The 27,414-nt window shown below is 35.4% G+C and overlaps 2 protein-coding genes and 1 long non-coding RNA gene across 4 annotated transcripts; 2 read left to right on the top strand and 1 right to left on the bottom strand.

The window, feature by feature from the left end:
* Window positions 1-6,880: 6,880 nt before the first annotated feature.
* On the bottom strand, window positions 6,881-9,585 carry LOC120331841 (uncharacterized). The gene is made up of 2 exons (XM_039399008.2): window positions 8,790-9,585; window positions 6,881-7,516 (listed from the first exon to the last, which is right to left on the bottom strand). The coding sequence occupies exons 1-2, from the start codon at window positions 9,532-9,534 to the stop codon at window positions 7,494-7,496; spliced, it is 768 nt and encodes a 255-aa protein (XP_039254942.1). The 5' UTR covers window positions 9,535-9,585; the 3' UTR covers window positions 6,881-7,493.
* Window positions 9,586-20,408: 10,823 nt separating this feature from the next.
* On the top strand, window positions 20,409-24,738 carry LOC144424617 (uncharacterized). Of its 2 annotated transcripts, XR_013476841.1 has the most exons (6): window positions 20,409-20,640; window positions 21,459-21,626; window positions 22,023-22,151; window positions 22,562-22,716; window positions 23,513-23,653; window positions 24,473-24,738. It is a non-coding gene; the product is annotated as an uncharacterized LOC144424617 (long non-coding RNA). The 2 variants fall into 2 exon arrangements; XR_013476840.1 differs by lacking the exon at window positions 20,409-20,640 and having other exon boundaries at window positions 20,647-21,626.
* Window positions 24,739-24,794: 56 nt separating this feature from the next.
* LOC144411661 (uncharacterized) lies at window positions 24,795-26,673 on the top strand. Its single transcript, XM_078113884.1, has 5 exons — window positions 24,795-25,122; window positions 25,205-25,373; window positions 25,605-25,918; window positions 26,325-26,464; window positions 26,534-26,673. Exons 1-4 carry the CDS (start codon window positions 24,962-24,964, stop codon window positions 26,338-26,340), a joined length of 660 nt encoding a protein of 219 aa, XP_077970010.1. The 5' UTR covers window positions 24,795-24,961; the 3' UTR covers window positions 26,341-26,464; window positions 26,534-26,673.
* Window positions 26,674-27,414: the final 741 nt, after the last annotated feature.

Raw genomic sequence — 27,414 nt, 5'->3', positions numbered from 1 at the left:
AATATTTAATAGGGCAGTTTACCTCACGTTTTTATTTTTATGACCGCGGATTGCAATGGTATATAAGAGTGGTGAGGATTTTATTTTGTCGACGCAACCGCAGGTTAAATTGAAGACAATTAAATTAATAAAGCAAGACATTTTAAATATGCCCGTGTCGGTCACGAATTCATCACTTTGCACAACAGTAAAATATATATTCGTTGTTGTAAAAGTTAACTCTTTTAACAGGTGGCATAATCGCGGCGATGAATATGTATTTTTAATTTACTGCTAAACTTTATATGTATATTCATTGTATGAAATGAATTAAACTCTACACTTCAATGATTTCATATAATTATTTGAGATTTTTCTAACGGCGATAACGAGTTGGCAAGATTGCAAAAATACTTATTAAATTAAATACATCAGGCAGTTTATCTCGTAATTTTAGGTCACAGATCGCCGTGGACTGAATAGTAATATTTGTTTTTTTGACGTAAGAAGAAACAACCGCGAGTTACGTTGCACACATTAAATTAATATATAAAGATATTTCAGAATCTCGTAGTTGTCATGGATAGAATATTTTACGTAACAAGATGATCATTATACGCTGAAAAGACGGCTCTTTTAACGAGCGCGGAATCGCGGTGGGTGTTACAGGCGGCAATGGGAATTTCCGATTTCGAAAATCCTGGCTGAGCGGCTGGCAGTGGTGGTTATCTATTCTCTACTAATTCATTTCTAATTCCAAACACAACAATATGTTACACATAATAACAATATGGTTCACATAAATTAATATACAAATATACTGGTAGGTAGTAGAATACTCTAGGCTTAAATATTAGAATTTTTAAAGGCATAATGGATTTTTGATGGTTGTTGCCTATATTGCCAATAAATTTTATTACTCACAGAAAATATACACAATTATCCGAATACAAGTAGTATTTTTGTCAATAAACTTGACTATTATCGTAATATCATGGTACCAATGATAGAAAGCGTCAGGCAACTCTTTGGCTATCTTTTCATATGGTCATTTGTACAAAGTGAATAATTTTAATAAACTGACTGTGTCACAAGTTGCTATTATTTTTTATTGATAGCTATAAACTATCAATTACTTAGTGTACATATATTGTTGGTTTGTGGCTTCATTCTGATATTTTTATTGAAGCTTATTTCCTAATTTACTGGGTTTTAATCAACTAAAACAAAAATGTATTATTTTCGATTTTAGAATGTATTCGGAATTCCAGATTCGAAAACATTATTTTAGAATGTATTCGGAATAGTTTAGTATTCGGAAATGGCCATCCCTGCATACAACAATCTGTTTTTTAAAAGTACCGTTAAAAAATTTTAGCCTAGTCTATCACAGCTATTTTTAAACTAATTTTCATTACTGCAAATAAATTAAAACTCCTAGGAAGACAGGGTGACCATTGAATTATCTGATTTACATTTGAGTTTCTAAAACACAACTGAAAACTAACGAATAGAATTTAAAAATGCAACAAGAGAGCAATGCTCAAATATATGGACACGCAGAACAATTCTCCAAAAAATCATATTCGGTGACTTACCAGTACCTGTATAAACAACGCACCACATCACAGGAATCAAACAGACAAAAACAGGGTGATCGCAAATTGGTTGACAAAGATATTATCGACGTATTGGAAATGCGCACCCCCCTATTCTCCCTCCTTTAAATATAAAAACGCGAAACCTTTAAAGATGGTTAAAAGAAACACAACTCTACTCACCTGCCAAAGTTCATCTTTTTATCTCTTATATTTGTATGGATTTTCAAGCTTTTGACAGCTACGAGTTAGTTCAGTGTCACCGCGCTACCAGAACTTCTCTACCTTTGAAAACATCGGGCTTCTAATTGCATTTCTGACCGTCATATATTTTAAGAACACGGTTATTTCGAACAAAACTCGTCAAATTATAAACAAAGCACCACATCACAGCAAATAAACAGACAAAAACACGGTGGTCGCAAATTAATTGACAAATACTGACATAACACAGTATCAGCATTTGCAAAGTTATAACTGTATGATTTAAATATTTATTCAGTTCAAAATTTTGTTAGGCAAGGATACGGTACCGGTATGCCAATTTTAGTTTTTGTCCGAAGTAGGCAAATCTGGTGAATGAAATTCATTTCACTACCGCTACTAGGCATTCTGACATTTGATATATTCCAGTATTCGGATACCGGTACAAATTTCAGAATTTTGGTTTTCGTCCGAAGTAGCCAAATGTGGTAAAGGAAATTCATTTCACTACCGGTACCAGGCATTCTGACATTTATTATTCCAGTGTTCGGCACTTACCGGTACCGGGTAACAGCGTACGGTATGGTACCAGTGTTAGAACTGAGACGCAGTTACCGGTTCGGTATTAGGAATAAAATATTTTACATGTTTCCTGTTTATAATACAATAACTGAATAACCGTATTGGTCTAGTTACGGTCTACATACCGGTACATACTTGGTCTACATACCGGTACTGGTCTACAAAACATACCACAGTCTACAAATATACTGACACCAAGCATGCAGTCCATGATTTCGAAAAACAAATACCGGTAGCGAAGAGCGAAACAGTATTTACCTTTGACGCCACCGGTACCCACAAAAAATTCCGAGTTTCGCGTAGAAATAATTTACAGAATCAAACCGGACAGCCAGTGTTCCCATGGATAAAATAATACAGCAAAATTTTAGACGAAATATCAGATTTCATGCGAAATTTAGAAATAAATGGAAGTAATAGCCTTCTGGCAAAAAATCAATCTTTACTCACTGAAAATTTCAAAGCAATTGGTCCAGTATTCGAAGAGGAAAGCGATTTTTTAATGATAATGACGAAAGAAAATAACAATAACAACAAAATTTTGAAACGATCGTTATGGCCACTAAACGTGTCCAATAACGAGGTAATGTTTACGACCACGCTTGAAAATCTGTCTGAGTGAGAAAAGTGTCTGAGCGGATGCGAAAAGGGAGCACTGTTACGTCACTTTTTGCAATTTGCTGCTGATTGGCCAATGTGAGAGAGAGAGAGAATTTTTATTGTTTCGTCAAACCAGAAAACACATACAATATATATATGATAGCAAAATGAGAAAAATTAGATTTCGGTAGATGACAGGGTGGTAACGATACGACCATTAACAGTCATCTGAGTCGGTTACCACCCAAAGCAAGCACATGAATAAATAAATTAATAACACAGGTTCTGTAATATTACACTCTCAGGATATACATATGGAAAAAAAAAACTATATACACTATGGAAAAAAAAATGATATCTAATTAGAGATGAGAAAAATTTCTAATCGGGATTAGGAAGTTATTAAATAAATTTTAAATAGAGAGGAGCAAAAAATAAGAATTCCATACCAAATTTATTATTATTTATTATATTAATTTACACTTTCAATCTGTTCTGAATCTTTTGTGCTTACACATGATAAAATATGAGGGATATGATCACAGGGAAATTGAAGGTTCTATGAGTGACAATAATGTGTTGTGTGAAGAAAACCATAGATTGAGATATGAAATATAGGCATAACAGTAGTACAATTTTATATTTTCAATTCATTAGGGTGAAGAAAAAAAGCAGGATGCATATGGAACTTCTGCGAGATTTACACATTACTACGCAAAACAGCTATTAAGATGGGAAACAATCAGACTGGTATTGCAACACTTTACAAATAATTTAGAAATAGACAAATATGTCTATGAGTTGAAATAGATATGTGATATTAAATAAATTTTGACAAGGCTGGGTCAAATTAAATCACGATAGCCCAAAATATATTTCGCCTTGTAGTAATTATTGCATACACGAGGTTTAAACTATTAGAGATTCTGAACAATTAGCAAATTTGTCTATATCACTATTGCACATTAATTAAAAGAATATTGATCACATTAAATTCAATACAGAGTATAATACGATATATATTAGATCAAGGCCCTCCTATCCTTTGTATCTAAATTGCAATTAGGATGAGCAATTATGGGTTATTAGTTATACATATATGGCAAACTAAGGGAAGGAATAGTCAAACTATTGTATGTCACAATCAGAAGAACATAATGTACACAACTACATTATAATATAAACTAAAATTATGACCCAGGGCAGTCTAGTTTCAAGCCATTGTAGTATGAACCACAATTGGATGATATGAAATGGGTGATATGATATATCACATAGTAGCTAAATATGTACTATAAATATGTACAATAAGATTAGCACCTTTCACATATTTTGTATATCATTTTCATAAGAATCAACCAAAGAATATATATTACAAATGTACATGTTATTAGTATACTCCAACAGTATGATTCATATTAAATAAAGAGCGACGATAGCATATGATTACTTAGAATTATTAGAATGAAGTAATTACAAAGATCAATTGTAAAATGAAAAGATTTAGCCTATACATTAAAATAACCCGGTTAGAATAGTTTATAAGCATAATAAAACAAATATTTGAATGTACACAATGGGAGTGCTTGATCTACTAATTTTAAGGCACAATTCAAAGCAGTATAATTACAAGGTTGCAGACATACACATGTATATAATACAAGTGAAAGTCATATGTGAGGTAGTCACTATGTTAACACCATAATTGGTAAACATGCAATAATAAGAAAATAAATGTTGAAAAGAAAACTGTGAATATACTATACATGAAATGGCTTATTACATTCTACTGACAGATATACAACTCGATTCTATTTATACAACTAGCATTTTCTGCCGTTTTCTCCTGGTGTAAACTTTAAAAGGCACACTTTAAATGTTGTTACCGATAATATTGTTCAGTCATGACAATACATGAAATGGCTTATTACATTCTATGGGATAGAGATACAACTTATAACAACATAATTTCAAATTTTGCGACGTGATGGAAAATAAATATAAAATAAGAAGCCTTGCAAGAGAATGGCGGCAAAGTCCACCATGAACCATGCAAATGTGTCGCAGCAGTTTGAGGCACAGGGTCGCACAGAAGATAAACAATCAAAGTGCCAATTTATTTATCGACGTCATTTCAACACGTGGCAAAGCGCTAAAATTCGTTTGAATATTTCTCTTGAGAAAACAACAACACCGCGATGAGGGCGAACTTAACTGTGAATCGTAGGGTCGGCTTATATGTGATTTTTATAAAATCGCACTTTCAAAACAGTTTTTCATGGAGTCGGCTTATATACACGACCGTCGTATAAACGAGAATATGTGGTAAGTTATTGTTCACAGTTTAGGTATGTGGGCTTCAGAATTTTGATAAAAAATGAAAATGTAGGTAAAAAAGCACAAGTATTTGCAAAGTGTGTGAACCAGGTATAAATAACAATTTATACACATATCCACATCAGTATCCAATTTAAAATGGTACTTATTGGCTTTACAATTAATATTTGGATATGATGTGTTTCATGAACTCAGTTTTAAATTTTCTATATGAAAATGTTTTGAAAATGTCAGGAATGTCATTCCAAATTTTGGGTCCCATGATTCTGATTGAATTTTGAGCAAATTTAGAATTTGTTCGAGTAATAAAAAATGCACCCTTAGAAGCAGAGCGAGTGTTATAAGAATGCACAGAACTGCAGTCGGTAAAATACGAGATAAATGCCTCTGGTAACATATTATGTCTGAATTGGTACATCAATTTAGCAACTTCATAAATAAATACATCGTTTATTTTTAGAATATACAAACTCTTGTAAATGGGGCTCATACTATGACGCAAGGGAGTATTAGTCATAACTCGAAGAGCTCTATTTTGTAGAACAGAAAGAGCATTAAGTCTAATCTTATTTGCGGAACCCCATGCCACTATTCCATACTGTAAGTGAGAAAAAAAGAGAGAGAAATAAACAGTGCGCATGATTTTTTTAGGAATCAACCTTTTTAGTCTTGTCATTACTCCAACAGCTCTAGACAGTTTTAGTTTAAGGGAGTTGATGTGGTCATCCCATTTAAGCCTATTATCAATGAATATACCAAGGTATTTAATAGAGTCGCGTACTTTCAAACTAACACCATTTAGAGTGAAATTAGGACCAGGTGCATGTTTATTTATATTACAAGGATGATTAATTAATAGAACTTGTGTTTTCTCAGGATTTATAGTTAATTTATTAGATTTCATCCACTGGGAGACATTTAGTAGGTTTTGTTCAACTTGACTGGTCAAATCAATAACACTGGAGGATATTGACGTTGTGCTCGTGTCGTCAGCAAAAAGTTTGACAATTGCTGAAGTAGTGTTCACCACATCATTAATGTAAACAAGGAACAGAGTCGGGCCAAGAACTGAGCCCTGGGGCACGCCGACAGAAACAAGTTCATGAGGTGATTCATTGGCAGAGAATGAGACAAATTGATAGCGATTGCGCAGGTAACTAGAAAACAATTTACTGACAGTGCCGCGAATTCCATAATGTTGCAATTTGCTAATAAGTATTTTGTGATCAACTGTGTCGAATGCTTTTTTTAAGTCCAAAAATATACTACAGCCAACCAAGCCCTTATCTATGATTTCATAATATTTACTGATAATATCTAGAATTGCATGTGATGTTGAATGTTGATTTCGAAAGCCAAATTGATCGCTATTAATAATACAATGTTTATTTAGAAAATTTTGAAGGCGACTCAGCATCAAGTTTTCAAAAACAATAGAGAGACATGACAGTATGGAAATGGGTCGATAATTGGATACCTCGTCCTTTTTTCCAGATTTATATACAGGAACAACTCTGGCAACTTTAAGATGGTCTGGAAATACACCATAAAGCACAGAGTAATTGAAGAGTTTACAGAGTATGGGACTTATGGTACTGCAGAGAAGTTTTATGAGATAAGCTGGTAATTGATCGTATCCAGTTGCTTTGTTTGTTTTTAAAGAATTAATAATGTTTACTACTTCATTTAATGAGGCATCTTCCATGAACATGGACGACTTATTTGGGGCACTCATGAATTTCAGGTGATCATGATCACTTACATTGTGAAAAGCAGAAGATAAGGTTTGTCCAATCTGAGAAAAATAGCTATTGAACATATATGAAATTTTAGCACTATCATGAACAACCTCCCCTGAGTGCTGGTCAATTAATCTTTGCGTAACATTATTATTAGTTTTTGAATTTATTAATGAATTAATTGTATACCAAGTCTTTTTTGGGTCATTTATATTTTTTTCAAAGCGTTTCGCAAAATATATCTCTTTGGCTTTCTTTTTCAAGTGGCATAATTTGTTTGCGTATCTCTTATAGCGCTGTTTTTGTTCAATGGATCCGTTAATAAAGTGCGTTTTATGCAATTTATCTCTTATTTTGGTTGAGCGCAAGATGCCAGCTGATATCCAGGGCTTTCTCTCTAATTGACGTTCCTTTCTGGTTAGGTTCCTTAGTGGTGCATGGTTGTCACATACACTTAAAACTTTAGAAATGAAATCACTGAAATGAAGATTAAAATTTTCAGGATTAACATTAAAAAGGTCATAAGAGGTAAAAACATTCAGGGCGTCTTGAACAAAGTTAACACTATTAAAATTTCTCATGTCACGTTTTAATTTATGTTGAAAGTGGGAAGATGCATGACTAAGTTGAATTTGACAAAAAATAGGATAATGATCTGTCATACAATTTTGCCAAACTAAAGACGAAACACATTTTTCAGATATGTTGGAATAAATATGGTCTATTAAAGTAGCACTTGAACTAGTTACTCTTGTCGGGAGGGTTATTACTGGAATAGTGGCATGAGACATCAACATTTCAAGAAAACCTCTTGTGAATGTTGAGAAGCTTAATAAATTAATATTAATGTCACCTAGTATAATGAATTTCTTTTTATCGAATGCCAAATTCTGAAGCGTGTTGCTAAGTTCGCTCATGAAATCAGATTCATTGGATCCTGGGTGGCGATAAACAATACCAATAACAATGGAAGAAAACTTTTCAAAATGAATAGGTATTTCAACCCAAAGCTCTTCACATGAGTTGACATTTAGCTTATATTTAGGCACCATTAAAGGATTGAGATGAGACTTAATATATAATCCGACTCCACCAGCATGAGTTTTGGTTGGTGCATGGAAAAAATCATAACCTTCAATATCAATATTAACAATTGGGTCTGCTTTAAGTTTAGTTTCAGAAAGTGCTATTACTGTAGGAATTGAATTTAGATCAGATATAATGTTTGACAGTTCATCGATATGCTTTTGTAAAGACCGAATGTTGAAATGTGCCAAAGTAAATCGCTTATCAGGTGTACCCGAAGAGCCTAAGGTGTTATATACATTTTCAATAGTCTCAAGTGATAAGCAGGGTTTAACATTCTCAAAATTGAAATCAGTAGTATCAAGAGGTTCTAATTCATTGTCTGTTATATATGGGCAGCTATAAAATGGAAAAATTGATTTCAAACAAGCACTGCAAAGACTACTATTACTTGTAAGACAGTTAAAGCAATACTGCTGGGCAGCCATTTTACAGGTCCAGTAGGCTACACAAATATATCAATACATAATTTAGGATAATTTATCCAAATCTGAGAGCTTGGTAATTGGGATTCTAGGACTATCTTTAGATTTCTTCAAATAAATGTTGCCATTGGTTGTCCATAGTCTCTCAAACATTTTAGACTTTTTTATTAGTCTCGAGTTATAAAGAAGATTGTTCCTGAAATTAGTGAGGTTTTCGTTTATGTAAAGTGAGGTCATACCTGTAATCCCAAAGTCTTTGATTCGTGACGCGTCATACTTTTTGGCTATAAACTCATTCTTTTTATTTCTGTTGGTGAAACGCACAATGATGGGCCCAGTTTTGGACGAGTCTCTCCTTGGAAGACGATGCGAAACTGAAATGTCCAGCCTTTCAACAGTTATGCCCAGTTTTTTCCCTATTCCCACAACTATTTTATCTGTGTTTTCACCATCTTTGTAAGGAATTCCATGAAATTCAAGATTTTCTCTTCTCATATATTGCGCGAGGTCTTCGAAGTCATGATCAAAACGCTGCTGAAGGGAGTTACAAATGCTGAGTAGGGTTTCATTTTTTGCAGTCAGATCTCTCACCACCTGGTCCAGTTTTGCAATATAATCTTTTTGAATCTCGAATTCTGCACCAATAAATTCTTGACTAGCTTTGACAGTGCATAAGTCGGTGTCCAATTTAGTATTGTTGAAACGCAGATATTCCAGTTCTTGAGTTACTTTGGAGAGCTTCTCAACTAATTGGTCAGTCTGGAGAAACATTGTTTCCAGTTTCTCAGTCATTTGTTGGGTATTATTCATGACTGAGTCGTTGATTTGACTTGATATTTTCTTATCGTGTTCAGTTATTGAATCTTCAAGTAGGTCCCTTATGCTCTCTTCTACGATTGCTTTGATTTCGATTTTTAAATTCTTTGTTATGCGTGATTCCATCAGTTCCAATGTTGACTTCAGTTGGTCAATTTTGCTTTCCATTATAATCAGATTAGAACGACTATATAAATTAGTTTTAAGTAAGTATATGCAAGAACCCTAATCAAATAGCGAATAATGCTTAAACAGGGAATAATGCAATGTCACGAAGTAAACAAGGAAGTCGATGCTCTAGGAAAGGTCCATGGACTTTTTTCACCTCCTTTTTTTCGCTTTTTGTTTCCTTCACAGGGCTTCGAGAATTAGAAAGCTGTAATACTGTGTGTTACTTGTTGCAAATCACGTTCACGAAATCTATACTAAAAGGCTGGACCCGTTGCAGGCACCTTACAGGTACCTACCGGGTAGTGCAGTAATGTACATGGCAACCAACTGCTATTTCGAACCAAAAAATAGCAGACAGTCATGCTGATGCAATCAAGGGTACCGGTAGCCTACAGCAGTGATTCCCAAAGTGGGCGAAAACGATACAGAGGGGGGCGAAAAAGTCGAAGGGAGCGATTTCGCGAAACCTGTTTTTGGTCGGCGCATCGTGCACTTGATTACTGTACTCTGCGTGCTTTCGTAGATTCAAATCACGTGGGCGATGTCACACGCGGAAGGATTGCTGGACTCGTCTTCGCAGTAAGGTACGGTGGTTTGCGTATCCCAGTGGTCGGGAAATATGTAGTAATCTGGCCCGGGACGCTTCACTGAATGGATCTTTTCCCGACCTTTGACCCAGGAAATTTTTCCCATACTTTACCATTCTAAAATGTTCGGTGTTTATTTTAAGAGTGGTTTCGCGAGTTGTTGCCTATAAAATAAGGTATTTGTTTCAAAATAACATTCTGACTCATACCATTCAACAATCTGCTTTTTAAAAGTACCGATAAAGAATTTTATCCCAGTCTATCACAGCTATTTCTAGACTAATTTTTATTACTGCAATTAAATTAAAACTCATAGGAAGACAGGGTGACCATTGAATTATCTGATTTACATTTGAGTTTCTAGAACACAACTGAAAACTAACGAATAGAGTTCAAAAATGCGAAAACGAGGTAATGTTTACGACCACGCTTGAAAATCTGTCTGAGTGAGAAAAGTGTCTGAGCGGATGCGAAAAAGGAGCACTGTTACGTCACTTTTTGCAATTTGCTGATTGGCCAATGTCACGAAGTAAAAAAGGAAGTCGATGCTCGGGGAAAGGTCCATGGATTTTTTTCACCTCCTTTTTTTCGCTTTTTGTTCCCTTCACATGGCTTCGAGAATTAGAAAGCTGTAATACTGTGTGTTACTTGTTGCAAATCACGTTCACGAAATCTATATATCTATACTAAAAGGCTGCACCCGTTGCAGGCACCTTACAGGTACCTACCGGGTAGTGCAGTAATGTACAGGGCAACCAACTGCTATTTCGAACCAAAAAATAGCAGACAGTCATGCTGATGCAATCAAGGGTACCGGTAGCCTGCCCTACAGTATGTCAGTACGGAAGAATTTGCCTTCGATACGATGTTGCATTTTTATTAAACAGAATCTATTAGTGAATTATTTTGGTAGACTAACCATGTGTAAACGATGTGCATATGGTATTTTCCGGTCTGACAACCTGTACGGTACCCCTGTCGTTCAAATGGAGTGAGAATTGTGCCTTTTCCGATGCCACATATTGAGCTCAGTGAGCGCAATTCTTCCATATTATCAGGAGATGAAACCAGGCAGCTTTAATAAAATAACTCAGCAGTAAAATCATTGTGATACATTATGTCTGTGAATGAAATTGTGAAATGAATTTAATTCTATTATTTTGACATTCCATTGCTTTCATGGTTTTTGTTTGTTGTGCCCAAAAGCATATATCTGGTGTGTATTTTTATCCCATATAACACAATATCTGGAAAACTGTATAATTTGTAGTAATTTTCTTAGATGTACTTGCTTGTTCCTTCATCATATATTTTTTTATAATCTGTTATATTATATTTCTACACTGATTGAATAAACTTTATTGTAAAACCTATCAGATACCAGACTGTTTTTGGTTGAACCTGTATGATTGGAACTCTGGCTCGATCTAACTTTGTGGGCTTAGCACCAACTGCAGACGACAAAACTGTTGGATCTATTTTGTTCCCCATATATAGGTTGTTACCAATGCTGGGGAAGGCTTGTTTTTTATTCCCTTCAATTTCATCTGTTGGATAGTCTTGGTTAGTCCAACAATATGGCAACAAGCACCAGTAGTTTTGATGAATTGGTCTTGTAATTTTATGTGGTATGTAATCACTGCATCTCTGATTACTATGGGTGGGTTCTCAGGTTCAAATTTCATGTAGGATAATATGTGCAAAAGTATTGTTTGTTTCCTCGCCACATCGCCGGTTTCCTTCACCCTCAAGTCCGTGCATATGAAACAAATCACTGGCTAACCAACCCAATATTCGACGCGGACCTCTTACCTCACTGAAGTAGCCCCCACCTAGCAGTTCATGATTGCACAGATCCGTGTTCGCAGCATACGTCATGAAAGTTTGAGAGGGTAACCAGTTGGTCACAGGGTTGCCAGACCCCAGCGATCAAAAAAAGCCAAATCAAGACATAAAAAAAGCCAACAATTTTACTAAGTACCTTTACTAAGTACTTTTTGTCAGGTTTAAGCCCTTGGTAACGTACTGATAATGATGTAGAGCCATCAGTTCATTCAGTGAGGAACACAAATAGAAAGTAAAGTTCCTATAGACCAGAACTGTAGAAAGTAAAATAAATATCAAGCAGACAGCATCATTTTACCATTCAATATATGCAATACAGGGTGCCGCCTCAGTCTGTCAGTATGTAATATACCTACATGTTTCTACTTAAACTTGTGATATACCTTAAAAAATTCTTCCTATATCAGTATATCGTGCTTTTACTATTGAAAATTTTTTCACTTTTAAAATTTATAAACCATCAATTTTATTAAAAAATTATCTAACCCCCTGCCGCTCACAGGTGGACCACTGATATCTAATTCAGTAATTTTAGCGTAGTTAATCACACCGTTACTGCAATTGCAGAATTAAACTAAAGCTCACATAAACCATAACAGGCATGTGAAAATTAAGTTATACAACTGTTTTTTGAAAACAGAATGTAAAACTGACAAATAGGCAAAACTATGAAAACGAGGCAATGTTTACAACCCTGCTTGAACATCTGTCTGAGCAGCTGCAGAAACTGCAATTATTTCTTACTGGGTTGAGAGTTAATGCTCCAGGAAATTCTAATGTTAAGTAGGTTGTTACACACTAAATATTGTATTTCATATGATTTTAATAATAGACACTAGAATAGATTTGAGAAAACCAAAAAAAACGCCAAAAAGCCAAACGGAAAGTCTGACGCCAAACGTGTTTGAAAAAAGCCAAAATTGGCAAATTTGGCGTTAAAAAGCCAATATGGCAACCCCGGTTTGTCATATGATCAAACCGTATTATGGCCTTTTCTCTCCTTCTGGATAAATATGTTAATCCTATATCTTTTTTAACAACCAAAAACAATGCCAAAAGAAGGTACAATATTCACAACTACGTTGTAGTGGTGGTCACGCTGTGCCAACTCTAAAACAGTGTCCACTTGGATCACAGTGTGCCACAGATGTTGATATTAAAAATTAACTTGTGAACGCGGTCTTTTTCTTATTATGCTCTGACGGGACCGCACCTTCACGACCGAATATTACAGCCTGTGATCTCCAAATCCCCATAAACAACAGTCTACTTGACTGGATACAATCAAATGTTTTATAACTTGGAAAACGTGTAACAGACGATCAAGGATTGCAAAATCAGGTCGAACACAATAACACTCGCCAACAGTTGGTGAGGTACGAAAAAGCCGGTAATTAATTATAGTGTCACTCGGGTATAAACAAATGCAGTACCAATAGTAAGAAAACATAATTGTTACACCTAAGGAAACACGAATCAATTACAAATACAAGTCCATGTTGGGAGAGCCAGAACTAACTAAGAACGGCAGACGGGGCAGTTAGCCTAACGTGCAGTACGTCGAGAACATAAGTGAACAGCACGTGGTACTATCCCAAAGTCAGAAGGTGACCGCTCTCTCGCAACACCTAGTGGACATGAACCTACGGGTACGTGTGCCAATAATGCACCTCGTAAATCAATGACCATTACATACGTAGTTTTTTTTTGCTTATAAACAAATATGTGCAATTGAGGGTAACAATATCAACACTTGTCATGTAATGTAGTAAAGTTAGCACAAATCAGACTTTACCCATTTGACCAGATTTTGTACAATATGTAGGCTACAAAGTTGAGACATGGGCAAGAAGTTGCCTATTAAATACAAAAATGTTTATGGATATGTACACAGAAAATTACCAAAGGTCAATTTACAGTGACCAAAGGAATGCAATTTATTTTGTGAAACTGACAAATAAAAAGAGGAAAAATGGTATGAGTATGAGAGCATGACATAATAATACCTATTCAGAGTGAAGGGAAGTGTGAAAAACAATACTGGTGACACAGTGACGCAGGTGTAACAGTTATTATTAATGGTGCAAAGGAAATAGATCAAGCCATAAATATGTACTAGTACAAGGTGACTCAAAAAAAAAAACATAACTCAGGTAATTTGGAACATATTTCAGACTGACTGCGCTCTAGCAAAAACTGAGATAAAACTTTTACTATATGGAATGAGATTCTGCTCCTTTGTTGTTATGGAGCCCGTCAAGGATGTAGCACGGTTGACTAGTATTCACAAGGCTGCACAATAATTTCATAAAAATAAAAACAAAAAAAACATGTCGAATACTCTTCTAGAGTAAATTTAAAATTACTTCAGTTCATGACCTGATGGATTTGGTGCTTTGTATTCAAAAAGATTCAAATTGTCTAATTTTGCTCATTGTTATTGTTCAGGCGGTTACAAAATTTTCAGTAGTATTTGTCTCATGTGTAGATGGTATTTGTATTTCACCAGCATTGGTGAAGGGTTGTGGAGTCGTTGTGGAAAAATCAGGTTGACCATCGGTACTGCCATTCAGAATGCTGTGATAAAGAAATGAATTAATAAGATAGTAATACTACTTTATAATACTATCCTACTCGAGCGTCCTTGTAACAACGGACACATACGGATTCGAAGTAGGAAGTGAACAAGGAAAAAGAACCTGCAGTTCACGGTGTACTACCAGTGGTGGGATTCAGCCGGTTCGCACCGGTTCTATAGAACCGTCTCTGAATCTGTCAATGGATTTTTGCATATTATCTGACACACCGATTTTTGAGATCAAGTAGCTCATATGTTTTTTTCAAAATGTGAAATGATCAAGTTTGCATGTAACAGTTTCCATATTTTCCAAGTCATTAGACGACAGATAAAGAAATTGATGACAATCAGGTCGCCATTTGGAAATATTTGATGTAAAAACTGCAAAATTTGAGTTTAATTTCAGAAAACTTTTTTTTCTTGATAAAGATCTCTTTGTTTATTTTTTTTTTAAAGAATAACAGCATTTTTATAGAATATCAACATTCAAGCATGTGTTTTCAGTAGATCATACACCTTCAGGTTTTTAGGTTCATTATGTACGAGTATATTATATATACACCAATATGAAAAATCCCCAACATCATTGAAAATTTTGATGCTAATTTTGACATAATGATGCTTACTTAACTATGATTTTGAAATGTTAATTAGGGATTTAAAAATAATCAGTTTATTTGCTAAAAAAATATGACTTTTTGTAACAAAATCGGCTGAAAAATATCACTTTTGTGATGGAACCGGCTGACAACAAATTTGAATCCACCACTGCGTACTACTGCAGTATCCAAAAAGATAAACCTTGATAATTTTTATACATAATGATTACATTGTAGCGGCAAACAAGGTCACTGGAGGCCACTATGTAAGGAGCTACTAATAAGTTTGAAATAGCAGAATTTCACAGCTTCACGGCTGCCTACCCAATTTATTACATCCTTTGGTAAGATGGTGGGATTTGGACCTAAGATTTGACGCAACATGGTTAGGTCTAATGCTTCAACCACAGCTTTTACCTAACAGCAGTAACCAGATTTATACAAGGAGGCAACTTTCAGCCAGATCATTGAGTGTTGTGTAGATAATTCAGGCCACTTGAGACTTGGTCATGGGTCATCCGAGTCTCTCACTCTTAAGTAAGAGTTCGAGTCACTTAAAATTTCTAAATGGCTCAAGCATCCCTAACACTGAGCTATGTTGATGAATAGGTTGTGAACCCCTAACCTCGCCTAAAGTAGGGATTATTCTAATAATTCAAACATTTATAGAAAAAGATTTGCATATTTATTCTGGGAGGAAAGCTGATAAAACATCTCAATCAAATGACGAACCTATGTCACTTTTATGACCATGATTAGTTGCACAAAGAACATCAAAGTTCTTTCACCTAATTTAATACAGAACTTTATGAACACAATGTTTTTTTGTTCAACTAAATAATACTCACTAAGAGCAACTAATGCTGTTTTCTGGAACCGGATTTTCCTGTCCATCCGGATCCGGGCATTCCCTGCAGCAATATTCTTCTTTCAAGAAATCAAGCTCAACAGTAGTACATTCGGTTGTTTTGAAGTAGGGGAAAGTGAAGAGGTATGGGCCACCAAACTTTGGAGGGCCACACCGCTTTGGCCCTTTGAACTAAATATTCACTTTTTTACCCACTGAATGTTTAACAAAACAGCTAACTATTCCCAGCATTGTTTTGGAGTTTTCAGAAGTAGTTTTGGAAAAAAATGTATTTTTCCTCAAAAATGTGATTTACACAAAAAAAATTTATCATCTGAGGTATGGGCCAGGCAGTGTCAAGTATGGGCCACCATAAAAAAACTAGAACTCAGTGCTTATTGTGAAATACAATTTTACTCAATCCCAAACCCCATGAGTTAACACAGTTTCTACAATCAATAAAGCTGTTTTTTAAATAAGGCATAGGTAATATGTAACGAAATTATCATCAATCATAGAATAGCCAGTATTCATATATATCCTGGAAATTTGCAGCACAGCTTTGTCTCATTTGCATTCACAGTCCCCATAAATTTGTATGTCACTGCTCTGTCTCTAGTGAGTGCTGGATCTTTTAAACAGCAGACAAGATTATCCAAATCTATTTCAAAGATGTCACTTTCTGAGCTGTCTAACAATGCTACTGTTAAATCACTGTTGACGAATTATATGATTATTCCTGTCTTCCCGCTTTTTTACCTTGCTTTACTTTTTTTCTTAAATGCTTCTTCTTAATTGAATTCTTTTCTATCTACCTTTGCAAGAATTGTACTTTTGGACGGGGGCTTTTGGCAATGCCGTATAATTTCTGGGGAAACGACCATCCGTGATGATCCAGGCAGGTCATCTGATTTGTCAGGAGATATACATTACATTGCAGAAACATGAAAGAATGGCGAAAAATAAAGACATTCTTATTATACACTACATTTCCCTAGGTCACTATCCCCGTTCATATTGATTAACACGACTACCGACATGGTATGGGCAGGCCCATACCTCAGCATCCAAAATGGCCCATACCTCAGACACCCTACCCGCCATGTTTTCAGACAAAATTTGATTACAAAAAAAATAAGCTGTTTCATTAAACACTCTCTTTAACAGGACCAAGACACAGGTTCCTAGGCCTTTGACAGATTTTATTAAAGAACCACAACTGATTGTGCTATCCCAAATATTCTAATTTTTCAAAAAAAAGCTTTTACTACAAGAAATCATTTAGTACCTCATAGCTGAGACACCTTGTAAGCTGCTGACCTGCAAATAACATGTGTTATTTGGTGGGACTTATGCAATAATCACACCAAGTTACAGATGATTGGGATATTTTAAAGCTGTTGAACTTGCAATGGCCCACACCTCATGGTGGCCCATACCTCTCCACTCTCCCCTATTTGACATCACAGATGACATTTTCATAGACTGGCCCATATTCTGCCAGTTTTTTGTTTGTCGGTCCCAAGCAAAGTGCTAATATAACGATAATTATCATCAAGCGTCGCTCCATCACAACTTTTGTGCCTTATATTATCCCCAATGTGCTTGTAGATTTTTTTGACAATTTTTCTGGTTTTTAAAAACGAGAATCGGAGGTCCAGGCTGAAACCAGCAACAATATTGATGAAATAGGTAATCACTGAACTCTATATAAATATATATAATAATATATAAATCTATGTGACAAAAATATTAGTATTCAACATTAATAATGTTATTAATAACATTTGACAACGGTAAATACATTGGAGTAGTCAAGTAAACTAAATTAATTTAATGGTTTTGTATGTTTTATTTTAAAGTTCATTGTGGGACTCCGCTAATAATTGTCTAAATCTGAATATATAACTAAATCTCCATATATGAATATATATAAGAGCTTAATTCTGGCAAAAGTTGAATAGTAGCAAACCTAATAGATATTCGATTATATTTAATAACAAATAAATAGGCCTAGGCACATGTAGCCTGTAGGTACACCCCAGATAGCACAACTACGTTGGGCCAACGTTATAATCCGCTGGCAACCGTTGTACGCGGTTTTACAACCATTTACCATGGTAAGGCCATGATTGGCCTTCAACGAAACACGCCATGATGCGAAGAAATGGGCGCGCGATTCGAATATAGCACACGGCGCGGCGGTGTGGCTCAACGGGCTAAGCGTTAGGAATACGCTCGCCAACGCACCTCTAATTACTCTGCATGGGTTCGCATCCCATGCAGGGATGGTTATGTGCGAGAGGATTGCTGGACTCCTCGCCGTCGTTGGGTGGTTCACGTAACCGCTGGTCGGTTACGGCTTCCTCCACCACCAAGTCCATGCTTCCGAAAACAAACAATATAACTAATCCCATACCCGACTTGGAATGGTAACCGGACGAGAGGCCGTGGTTCGCCATATGGATAATCCGTCTTATCGGCTTTCCACGGACAACTCACCAGAGACAACTCGACTACCTAGAGGCCTGTATTGCTGTATTTGCATTCATACAACATAGAATTACAAAATTTATGTAAAGCATTAATTTAGATATTAAATCAGGTTTATAATAAGTTTTTTGTATTTACTAATTTTGTGTATTTCCTTTTATATTGTATTATATCATTGTAATTATTAAAAAAACATTATTATCGTTGGATACTTATTACTGATGAAACAAACTGGAAATACTGTGAAACTCAATTTAACAAATGGATCATGAATGTGGACTATAATTTATTTTATTTGTTTATATATTTTTTACATATTTATTGAAATCACTCAATGAGTGAACCAATTAAAAAAAAAAAAAAAAAATAAGTCACTTATACAAATAAAAATGCATATTTATGTATTTTTCTCAACATTTGAGCACTAAAAATATCAAAAACGCATTTCTATAGACCTAAAACATCACCGTAGAAAATGCCAAAAGACGGACAACTCACCAGAGACAACTCGACTACCTTGAGGCCTGGTGAGTTGTCCGTCTTTTGGCATTTTCTACGGTGATGTTTTAGGTCTAGGTCTATAGAAATGCGTTTTTGATATTTTTAGTGCTCAAATGTTGAGAAAAATACATAAATATGCATTTTTATTTGTATAAGTGACTTATTTTGATCATGTTGTATGAATGCAAATACAGTCTACAGACGAAATTGGAGTAACGTTAGCGAGGTTAGACTGTTGACTTATAGGACTGTGTTCGTTTTATTTTTTGAACTTTATTGGTATTAAATGTTTTGAATGAGCACCTTTAAATATATTAAAACCTTTATACTTCACAGTAACACTTAAATATTTATGAATGTGAGCTCAGTAGTCTATGGTTGCAGTAGTCTAAACTCGCCTACGGCAGTCGCCCGACAGGCCGTCAACTCACCAGTCGAGCAAACGCTCTGCGACGTGACGTCATCGATGCTCGAGGTAAAGAGTAAAGACAACTCGACTACCGAGCAACGCGAGGCAGACAACTCACTAGTCGAGCAATTACCGACTTTCATACGAGTCAGCAGAGCGTGACGGCTGCTGCCTAGCCGACTTTTTACTACACTCTTGGGGGACAAGGTGATTTTGCTTCGTTTTCACGATTTCGTGCGGATGTTTCGCTGGTTGCAACAGTTTAAGATAAACTATAGATTGGATCACCGTGATCTAAGGTTGTGGCCTGGGTTTGATACAAACAGACGGTTGTACTGGTACCGCACTCTGCAGAGTGCAGGAGTGTGTGCCATGGTAAAGTTAAATAAACAAGACCTCTTACCCAAATTTAATAGTTCTGTTTTCTGTTGCCTACTTTAACACATATAACTGCATAAGATTCAGATTCAGATTTTATTTTCGTCATGCAAAACCAATATACGATATGAAAAAATAAAAAAAGACATATAACAAATTACGAAGACAGATATCGGCTTGTTGCAATAGACGAGGGATCGCGAAAGACTCAAAGAGTCATCCAGTCAGCGACACCTTGTAGCTGCATTGAAGCAGCAAATATAGCAACCGAACAACTCAATATTAAATAGTCACTAAATTCGACACAATCATATATATAAAAGGGACAACAAAAAGAATGCCACAATGACCACGAAAAGTTACCTAAACATTCACTTAATTAGCCTCAATCACAAAAAGGAACAACAAAGTTTGAAAAATAAAATACAGGATGTCATAATAACTATGGAGTATTAGATATTTACCTAATTAAACTCGATCATACAGAGTAAGAACAAAATAAAATCGAAATAAACACCGAGATACTACAATGATCACATCGTATTATATGACTTAACAGCGACATCTGTAAGAAGGATATGCCTCAATGACAACAAAGAATTGCGAAATAATGCTGACTAAGCATACACAGTAAACCAATATGGCGTGCCCAGCAACGGGCTTCTGGCTGCGAGAATCAATACCGTATTTAACGGATTTTTATGTTGAAAGCGATTGTTAGTGGCTATTAGAGTAGTGCAGAATAATTATGGGTTCTGCAGTATTCGTGGCATATAGGTTGGGCGGAAAATATTAAAACAAGAACAGTACACAGCGAGCACACAACTTGACGAGCATGGATGGGAAAAGCAGCACCACAGGGATAGGTACGGTACATACCGGTATACAAATATAATATTTCTAGACTAATTGCAACTGGGCTTATAAGCATCTAGGTATAGGCTCTTCAGTGCATGTTTATACAAGTTATAGGTACTGGTCCTAATGCTATTGGGGAGATTATTCCACAATTTAACACCAACAAACTTGATTGAGTTTTGGGTGAGTTTGGTGCTAAAACGATTTACATAATAAGAACTGCTAATAGAGGACCGTGTTCCATATGAGTGAACATTGCTTTGTTTTGAAAAATAGTTTGTGAACGCAGGAGGGAGTTTTTTGCAGTGGTGTTGGTGCATCAATTTCAAAACTTCTATTTTGTAAATGTCTGCCAATTTAATAATTTGAAGGTTATAATAAATAGGACTGAGTCGTGAAAAATAACTAGCGGCAGATATTGCACGGATTGCTCGGTTCTGCATAATTTCAATGCGATGTAATAATGTTTTAACAGCTGAACCCCAAGCAATTATGCCGTATTGGATATGGCTCTGGAATAAGGAGTAGTACACCATCCTTAGTGTTGTTGGTGATGTAAATCGTCTAAGCTTGTAAAGTATTCCAACCGATTTAGATAATTTAACGGATAATTTGGATAAGTGAACATCCCAATTCATTTTACTATCTAAATATATGCCAAGATATTTATAAGAATGGACATTTTCAAGTTCTTTGTCATCAATTTGGATTACTGTTTCATTTTTAGATTTGCACTGGTGTGGAGATATTAACATAGTTTTTGATTTGCCAATGTTCAGTGTTAGTTTATTAGACCGCATCCAATTTGATACTTTCGCAATTTCAGAATTTACTCTCAACTGAAGAACTGCACAAGATTTGTCGCTGTCGAGAAGATTGGTATCATCAGCAAACAATTTGGTAAAGAAGGAGGAACAACAAGTTATGTCATTTACATAGACTAGAAATAGAAGAGGACCCAAGCAACTACCTTGAGGAACTCCGTGAGTCACTGGTAAGGGAGAGGAACGACACGACCCAACTTGAACATATTGTGATCTATTACTTAAATAACTAGAAATGAGTTTGTTTGCTGTACCCCTGATACCGAAATGTCTCAACTTGTAAATCAGGATGTTATGATTTACGGTATCGAAGGCCTTCCTTAGATCTAGGAATGTTGCACTGACAAACTCCTTCCTCTCTAGTTTATCGTAGATATATGATATTGTGTCTAAGATAGCATGTGATGTAGATAGATTATTTTGGAAGCCAAACTGTGATTTATTTATTACATCATGTTTCGTAAAAAAAGCATTGAGTCGCTTATGAATCAAACGCTCAAATATTTTACTTATTGATGAAAGAATTGAAATTGGTCTGTAATTTGACATACATTTTTTATTGCCAGATTTGAAAAGAGGGATCACTCGGGCAATTTTGAGACATGCAGGGAAGATTCCAAACAAAAGTGAACAATTGAAGAATTCAGCCAAACATGGTGCAATGAGATCAGCAACTAATTTAGGGAAACGTGCTGGTATGTTGTCTGGACCAACTGCCTTCCTGTCTTTCAAATTATGTATTTCTATTATCAATTCATTTGTAGTCGCTGGGCTCATGAAGATGGACTGGTTTATACAATTGTGAAGAAATTGTTTAAAGCTATCCTGTTCAGTGGAAAACTTGCCTGAAAGGCTAGACCCAATTGTAGAAAAATACTTATTAAATTCTGTAGCAATCAAAAGTTCATCTCTAATTATAGAGCCATTTTCAATATCGATCTCGTTAACTTTTTGATTAGATTTATTTTTTACATGAGTGATTTCGTTAACTGTTTGCCATGTTGACCTAGGATTACCTTTGTTTTTAGCAATAAGGTTTTGATGATAGGTTTGTTTTGAATCATCTATGGCTCTAATCAAAACATTTCTATACTTTTTGAAATAGGAGCGTTCGGAAGTGTTCCCTTTCAAAAAGTGGGATTCAAACATCTTATTTTTGTGGCGAATAGAAGCAAGCAGCCCTTTGGTTAGCCATGGTTTTGATCGTAGCCTTTTTTGACGACGTGAGAGTGGTCGAAGCGGGGCGTGGCGATCAATCAGGTGAACAAAAGATTTTACAAATTCGCTGAAAACACCATCAAAGTTTTGGGAACTCAAATTGTTTCTAGCAATATAATTATGAAAAATTACTTGTGTATCTGTGCGAAAGCAATCGATCGAGAATTTTGACATGTCCCTTGCTATTTTGACATAATTTGTATGGGCTGTTTTATGCCACTGAGGCAACACATAACAGGAAAATGGTCTGTTATGTCTGAGAGAACTACATGAGATTTGATTCTAAAATTTGAAATATTAGTATAAATGTGATCTATAAGTGTTGATGATGTACTGCTCACTCTAGTAGGCTTAGTGATTAATGACTTGGCATTGTGAGAAATTAACATATCGGCATAATTTGCAATTTGGGCATTAGTTGACAATGTAAGTAAGTTAATGTTAAAATCTCCTAGTATCAAAAACTGTTTCTTTGCCAATTTAGCAAGAGATGCTTCAAATGCATTAGTAAAGCTTGGAATATCATTACGAGGATGCCTATATATAACACCAACAATTATCTTATTGACTGCGTTGGCCGAACTTATTTCAAACCATATATTTTCACAGTTGGAGTGATTGAGATTGTAATCTAAAATTTCATTATAGATGAGATCGTTTCGAATATAAGCACCAACACCACCTGCTTTTGTGATGGATGGCATGTGTATAGCTATACATCAATATTAGTGTTGGAAACAGGGTTACACGATAACTTTGATTCGCTTATCGCAATTATTTGTGGAGGGGATGAGAAATTAGATAATAGGGTTGTTAATTTATCAATATTTTTTTGCAGGGATCGAATGTTCACATGGAAAATACAAAAGTCAGACACTGATTGAGAAGAATTTAAATCAACAACTCCTACATTATTGCACGTTTCAATGTCACAGGAATAAGCTAATTGAGGGTCGTTTGCTAAAGCCATGTATGAAATGTAAGAGATATTTTCTCCAGGCTGGAAATAAATGGCCGGTATTTTTGATATATGTTTGGGTAATACATAAAATTATTTTGACTATACAATGTATGAATATTTATAATCAATAGACCTACTTGATGAGAGAAAGGTCATCTTCGTTATTGATGGGGATGGTAGTTGTCATTTCGTTCTTTTTTATTAAAACTTTTCCATTATGTGTCCATAGATATTTATATCCACATTCTTTTTTAAGATCTCTTGCTTTAAAAAATAAGTCCTTGTTATTGTCATTAAGGTTTTCTATGATGAATATTCTAGTAGATCTTGTAAAATGCTGAAAATCTTCATGAAAATTGGCCGATCTCAGTTGGCGACGATTTTTTAGAATTTGATGCCTTGTTTTTCTGCGTACAAATTTACCAATAATTGGTGAAGGCTTTTTGTTGTTTTCTTTTGACATCCGGTGACAGTTTGATATGTCAGATGATTGCAGCGGTACATTTATTCGTGCTGCTACCTTCATAATTAATTTTTCACAATCTTCATCACGCGAGTAGGGTATATTGTGAAATTCTAAATTATCCAGCCTTGACCTACGCTCCTGGTCGTATTGGCGTTCAGTAAGGATATCTATTTCTTCTTCTAGTTCTTCCACAATACTTTCAAGTTGACGAATTCTTCGGGTGTTTTTAACTGTGATGGTGCTCAGTTTGTCATAATTGGCATTAAGTTCGTCAAACTTTCTGGCAATGAATTCTTGGCTTGTCTTTATTTCTCCAACCTCATCTTTAATGACATTGATCGAGGATAACTGAGTTTTCATTTGTTTTATAGATTCATCCAGAGATGATAGAGATTCCTGGATTCCAATGCTGGTCGGGGTGGTTGAAGAGAGATCCTGAGCTAATTTTTCAATGTGCTGTTCAATTATAGCCGGTATTTCCAGGCGCAGTGTCTTTAGAATTGTGCTCTCAAGTATGGAGACTAAATTGGATATATTGTGTTCTGTTAAGTTGGATGCTGAAGAAGTACATGCTGCTTGACGTTCAGTTGGACTTTTACGTTTCGGGGGTTCAGGAGGGGCATCGCTTGATCTTGAATATGGCATATTGTCCTCCACAGACAGTCAGATTGATGTTGTGAACAGATGTTATAGTTCATTTGACGAATTCAACAACAGATGATTCAACATTCCATTTTTAGAGTGTCCATTATAGGCTATGATATTATTTAACACTAGTCAACTATATCTGCAAACTTAGATGTAAATGTGAAAGTTTGAAAATCTTGAGGTTTCCATACCGATAACTTACGGTACGTGTAATGGAGTCCGATAAAGCTTTTCTATGTAGCATTGGGCAAAAAGTCTCCAGTACCAATGACGAAATAATGAAACGAGCCACACTATTTCGCAAATATCCAGAACTGTCTAAAAGATATTTCGCAAAAAAGATCAAGTGGAATTCAGACATGCATATATTTCGGTAAATACGTTATTTATTAAAATATTGATGTAACATTTCTGCATACGTTAGGCTAAATGCTCATTGCATATTTAATTTACAGTCGAAGATTGGACTACGATGAAGTTCTACATCTAACTGGGATATGGGCAGCTTCATTGAACTTATTACCACCATTCACTCAACACCAGCTAGACCATTATGTCTCAGCAAAAATTCCTGGAAGTAGGAATATTTTGCAGAAAGGATATTCAAGCTTTAGAAGTCGAAAGGTTATTATATACGTATTTTTGATAAAACAAAGACAATTCCTGTTGTCATAGCTCTAAGTGGTTCGACCAAAATTCTCAAAATCACTTTGTTGATAAAATTATTTGCTGCTTTGTATAGGTGTTAAATTCACTGTTTAGTTTCCTGTTGACCACTCACAGACATTCATGATATTGATCTTTAAATTTTGCCTATACCCAGTTTAATATAAAGTATTTATTGATATGTTTCAGATGGTTACAATAAGATCCCAACAATGCGGCGAAAATGTGTATGTACGTGCCTATGTACATAAATCATACAGTAACATGATCACAAGAAGAGCTGTGGTGAAGTTCATACATGGTGTACCCCCTAGCAGCTGCTGCACATGCTTGGTTGGAAAATCGGGATTATGTTCCCACGTTATAGCTATATTTTTCCAACTCATTTATATCGCCAAAAATGGGTCTGCATTATTGAAACAACAATGCACAGACTTGCCCATGAGATGGCATAAACATACCAGGAAGAGCTGCATACTAATGCAGCCATCACCGATATACAGGTAAGGTCAAAGGTCACAGGAGTGGTTTAAATTGAGACAGGGAAGATTTACCGCTTCAATCTGTGGATCTCTAATTGGTTTGTAATTGTCACAGTGTTTTGTAACATAGTTTCACATGCATTTAGTTTGCTTGCAGGTAAGTTCTTACCAGGGAATTTAGATTGAAAGGAATATAAAAACAATATTCTCATAGCAATTTGATACTATGTCATCAATTTTGGCGTGCCTAATATATAATATATGAGTTTTTCGGTGTCTTGGACTTATTTTCTAAGTGCAGGTTAACCCACAAAGTGAAAGTCAATTATGTAAAAAAGTTCAACTGGATATTTTGGTGAATGTAAGGACAACACAAGACTCTGGGCAAATTGCAGTTATCTCTATTAATCTGAGACTAATCCTACAGGAATATATGGAAATAAAGAAATGGACGAAGCTTGGATGATGCTGATACCAGGATCCATGGGGGAAAAAAAAACTTCCTGAATTTTCGTCGTGGCATTGAACATGAATCGATAGCAAGGAAGAAATTTGCAAATGATGCTGGTATGGTTTTTTCATATATGATTATGCAATTTTTAAATACTAGTGACTTAATTTGTCGCTCACTTTCAGGTATTTCGTGTGAAGAATGTGGATTTTTCTCTCGTGGTGTGTTTGGGGCGAGTCCTGATGGCATTATTTGTAACAAAAACTATATTGTAGAGATCAAGACTCGAGCAGCGCAACAAGATGGCCCGCTTAGCAAGGTGGATAAAACTCATGTCATACAGGCTCAAGTCCAAATGCATTGTGCGAATGCTACAAGGTGTGTACTAGTCTCATACCACCCAGAGACAAAAATATCAACATATTTTCTGCTTTGCTACGATCCAGAGTTCATTGCAATTTTGGAACTGGTGCTTGTTGCTATGAAGTCTGACCAACCCATTTCACCCCACCGCCGGTGGGAACCATCAGATGATCTGCACGTTAAACTCTGGGAGGAAAATATTTGCATTGTCCCAAACTTTAAGATCGTTGAGATCTTGGTGTACCAAATCTGCAACCTTGTGTCTTCAGATCAAGGACCTCAAATTATATTTTCAAGATATTCAGAACATGAACTTGGTGCCTCACCCATCTAAATAGCTTTTTTAATGGGTCAATATGCGAAAAAAACTTGCCAGTCTTTGCTACGTAAGCAGTTGGGAAAAGAGTTCTTCCGAATGCTTTCCTTTCCGCCTCCCATTATAATGCAATATGTATCATTTGTTGGGTTAATCTTAAATTACTAATTTCGTTCAAGATCAATATTCGCTGCCTCTAACACTGTTTCTATGTTTTTATGTATAAAATCCAAAATTATCTGTGGAATGGTTTAAGGAATTTATTAATATTGTTTGCTGCTATATAATGTTTTATAATTCATGAAAATCCAAAAAATGCATGTCCTATAGAGTGATCTGAAATATTGTTTATTGCAATATTGTTTTTATTTAAAAAAAAATCCAATA

This window comes from Styela clava, chromosome 6 (assembly GCF_964204865.1).
Source record: "Styela clava chromosome 6, kaStyClav1.hap1.2, whole genome shotgun sequence".
Taxonomy (NCBI): Eukaryota; Metazoa; Chordata; class Ascidiacea; order Stolidobranchia; family Styelidae; genus Styela; species Styela clava.
This window is presented reverse-complemented; position numbering and strand designations above follow the sequence as displayed.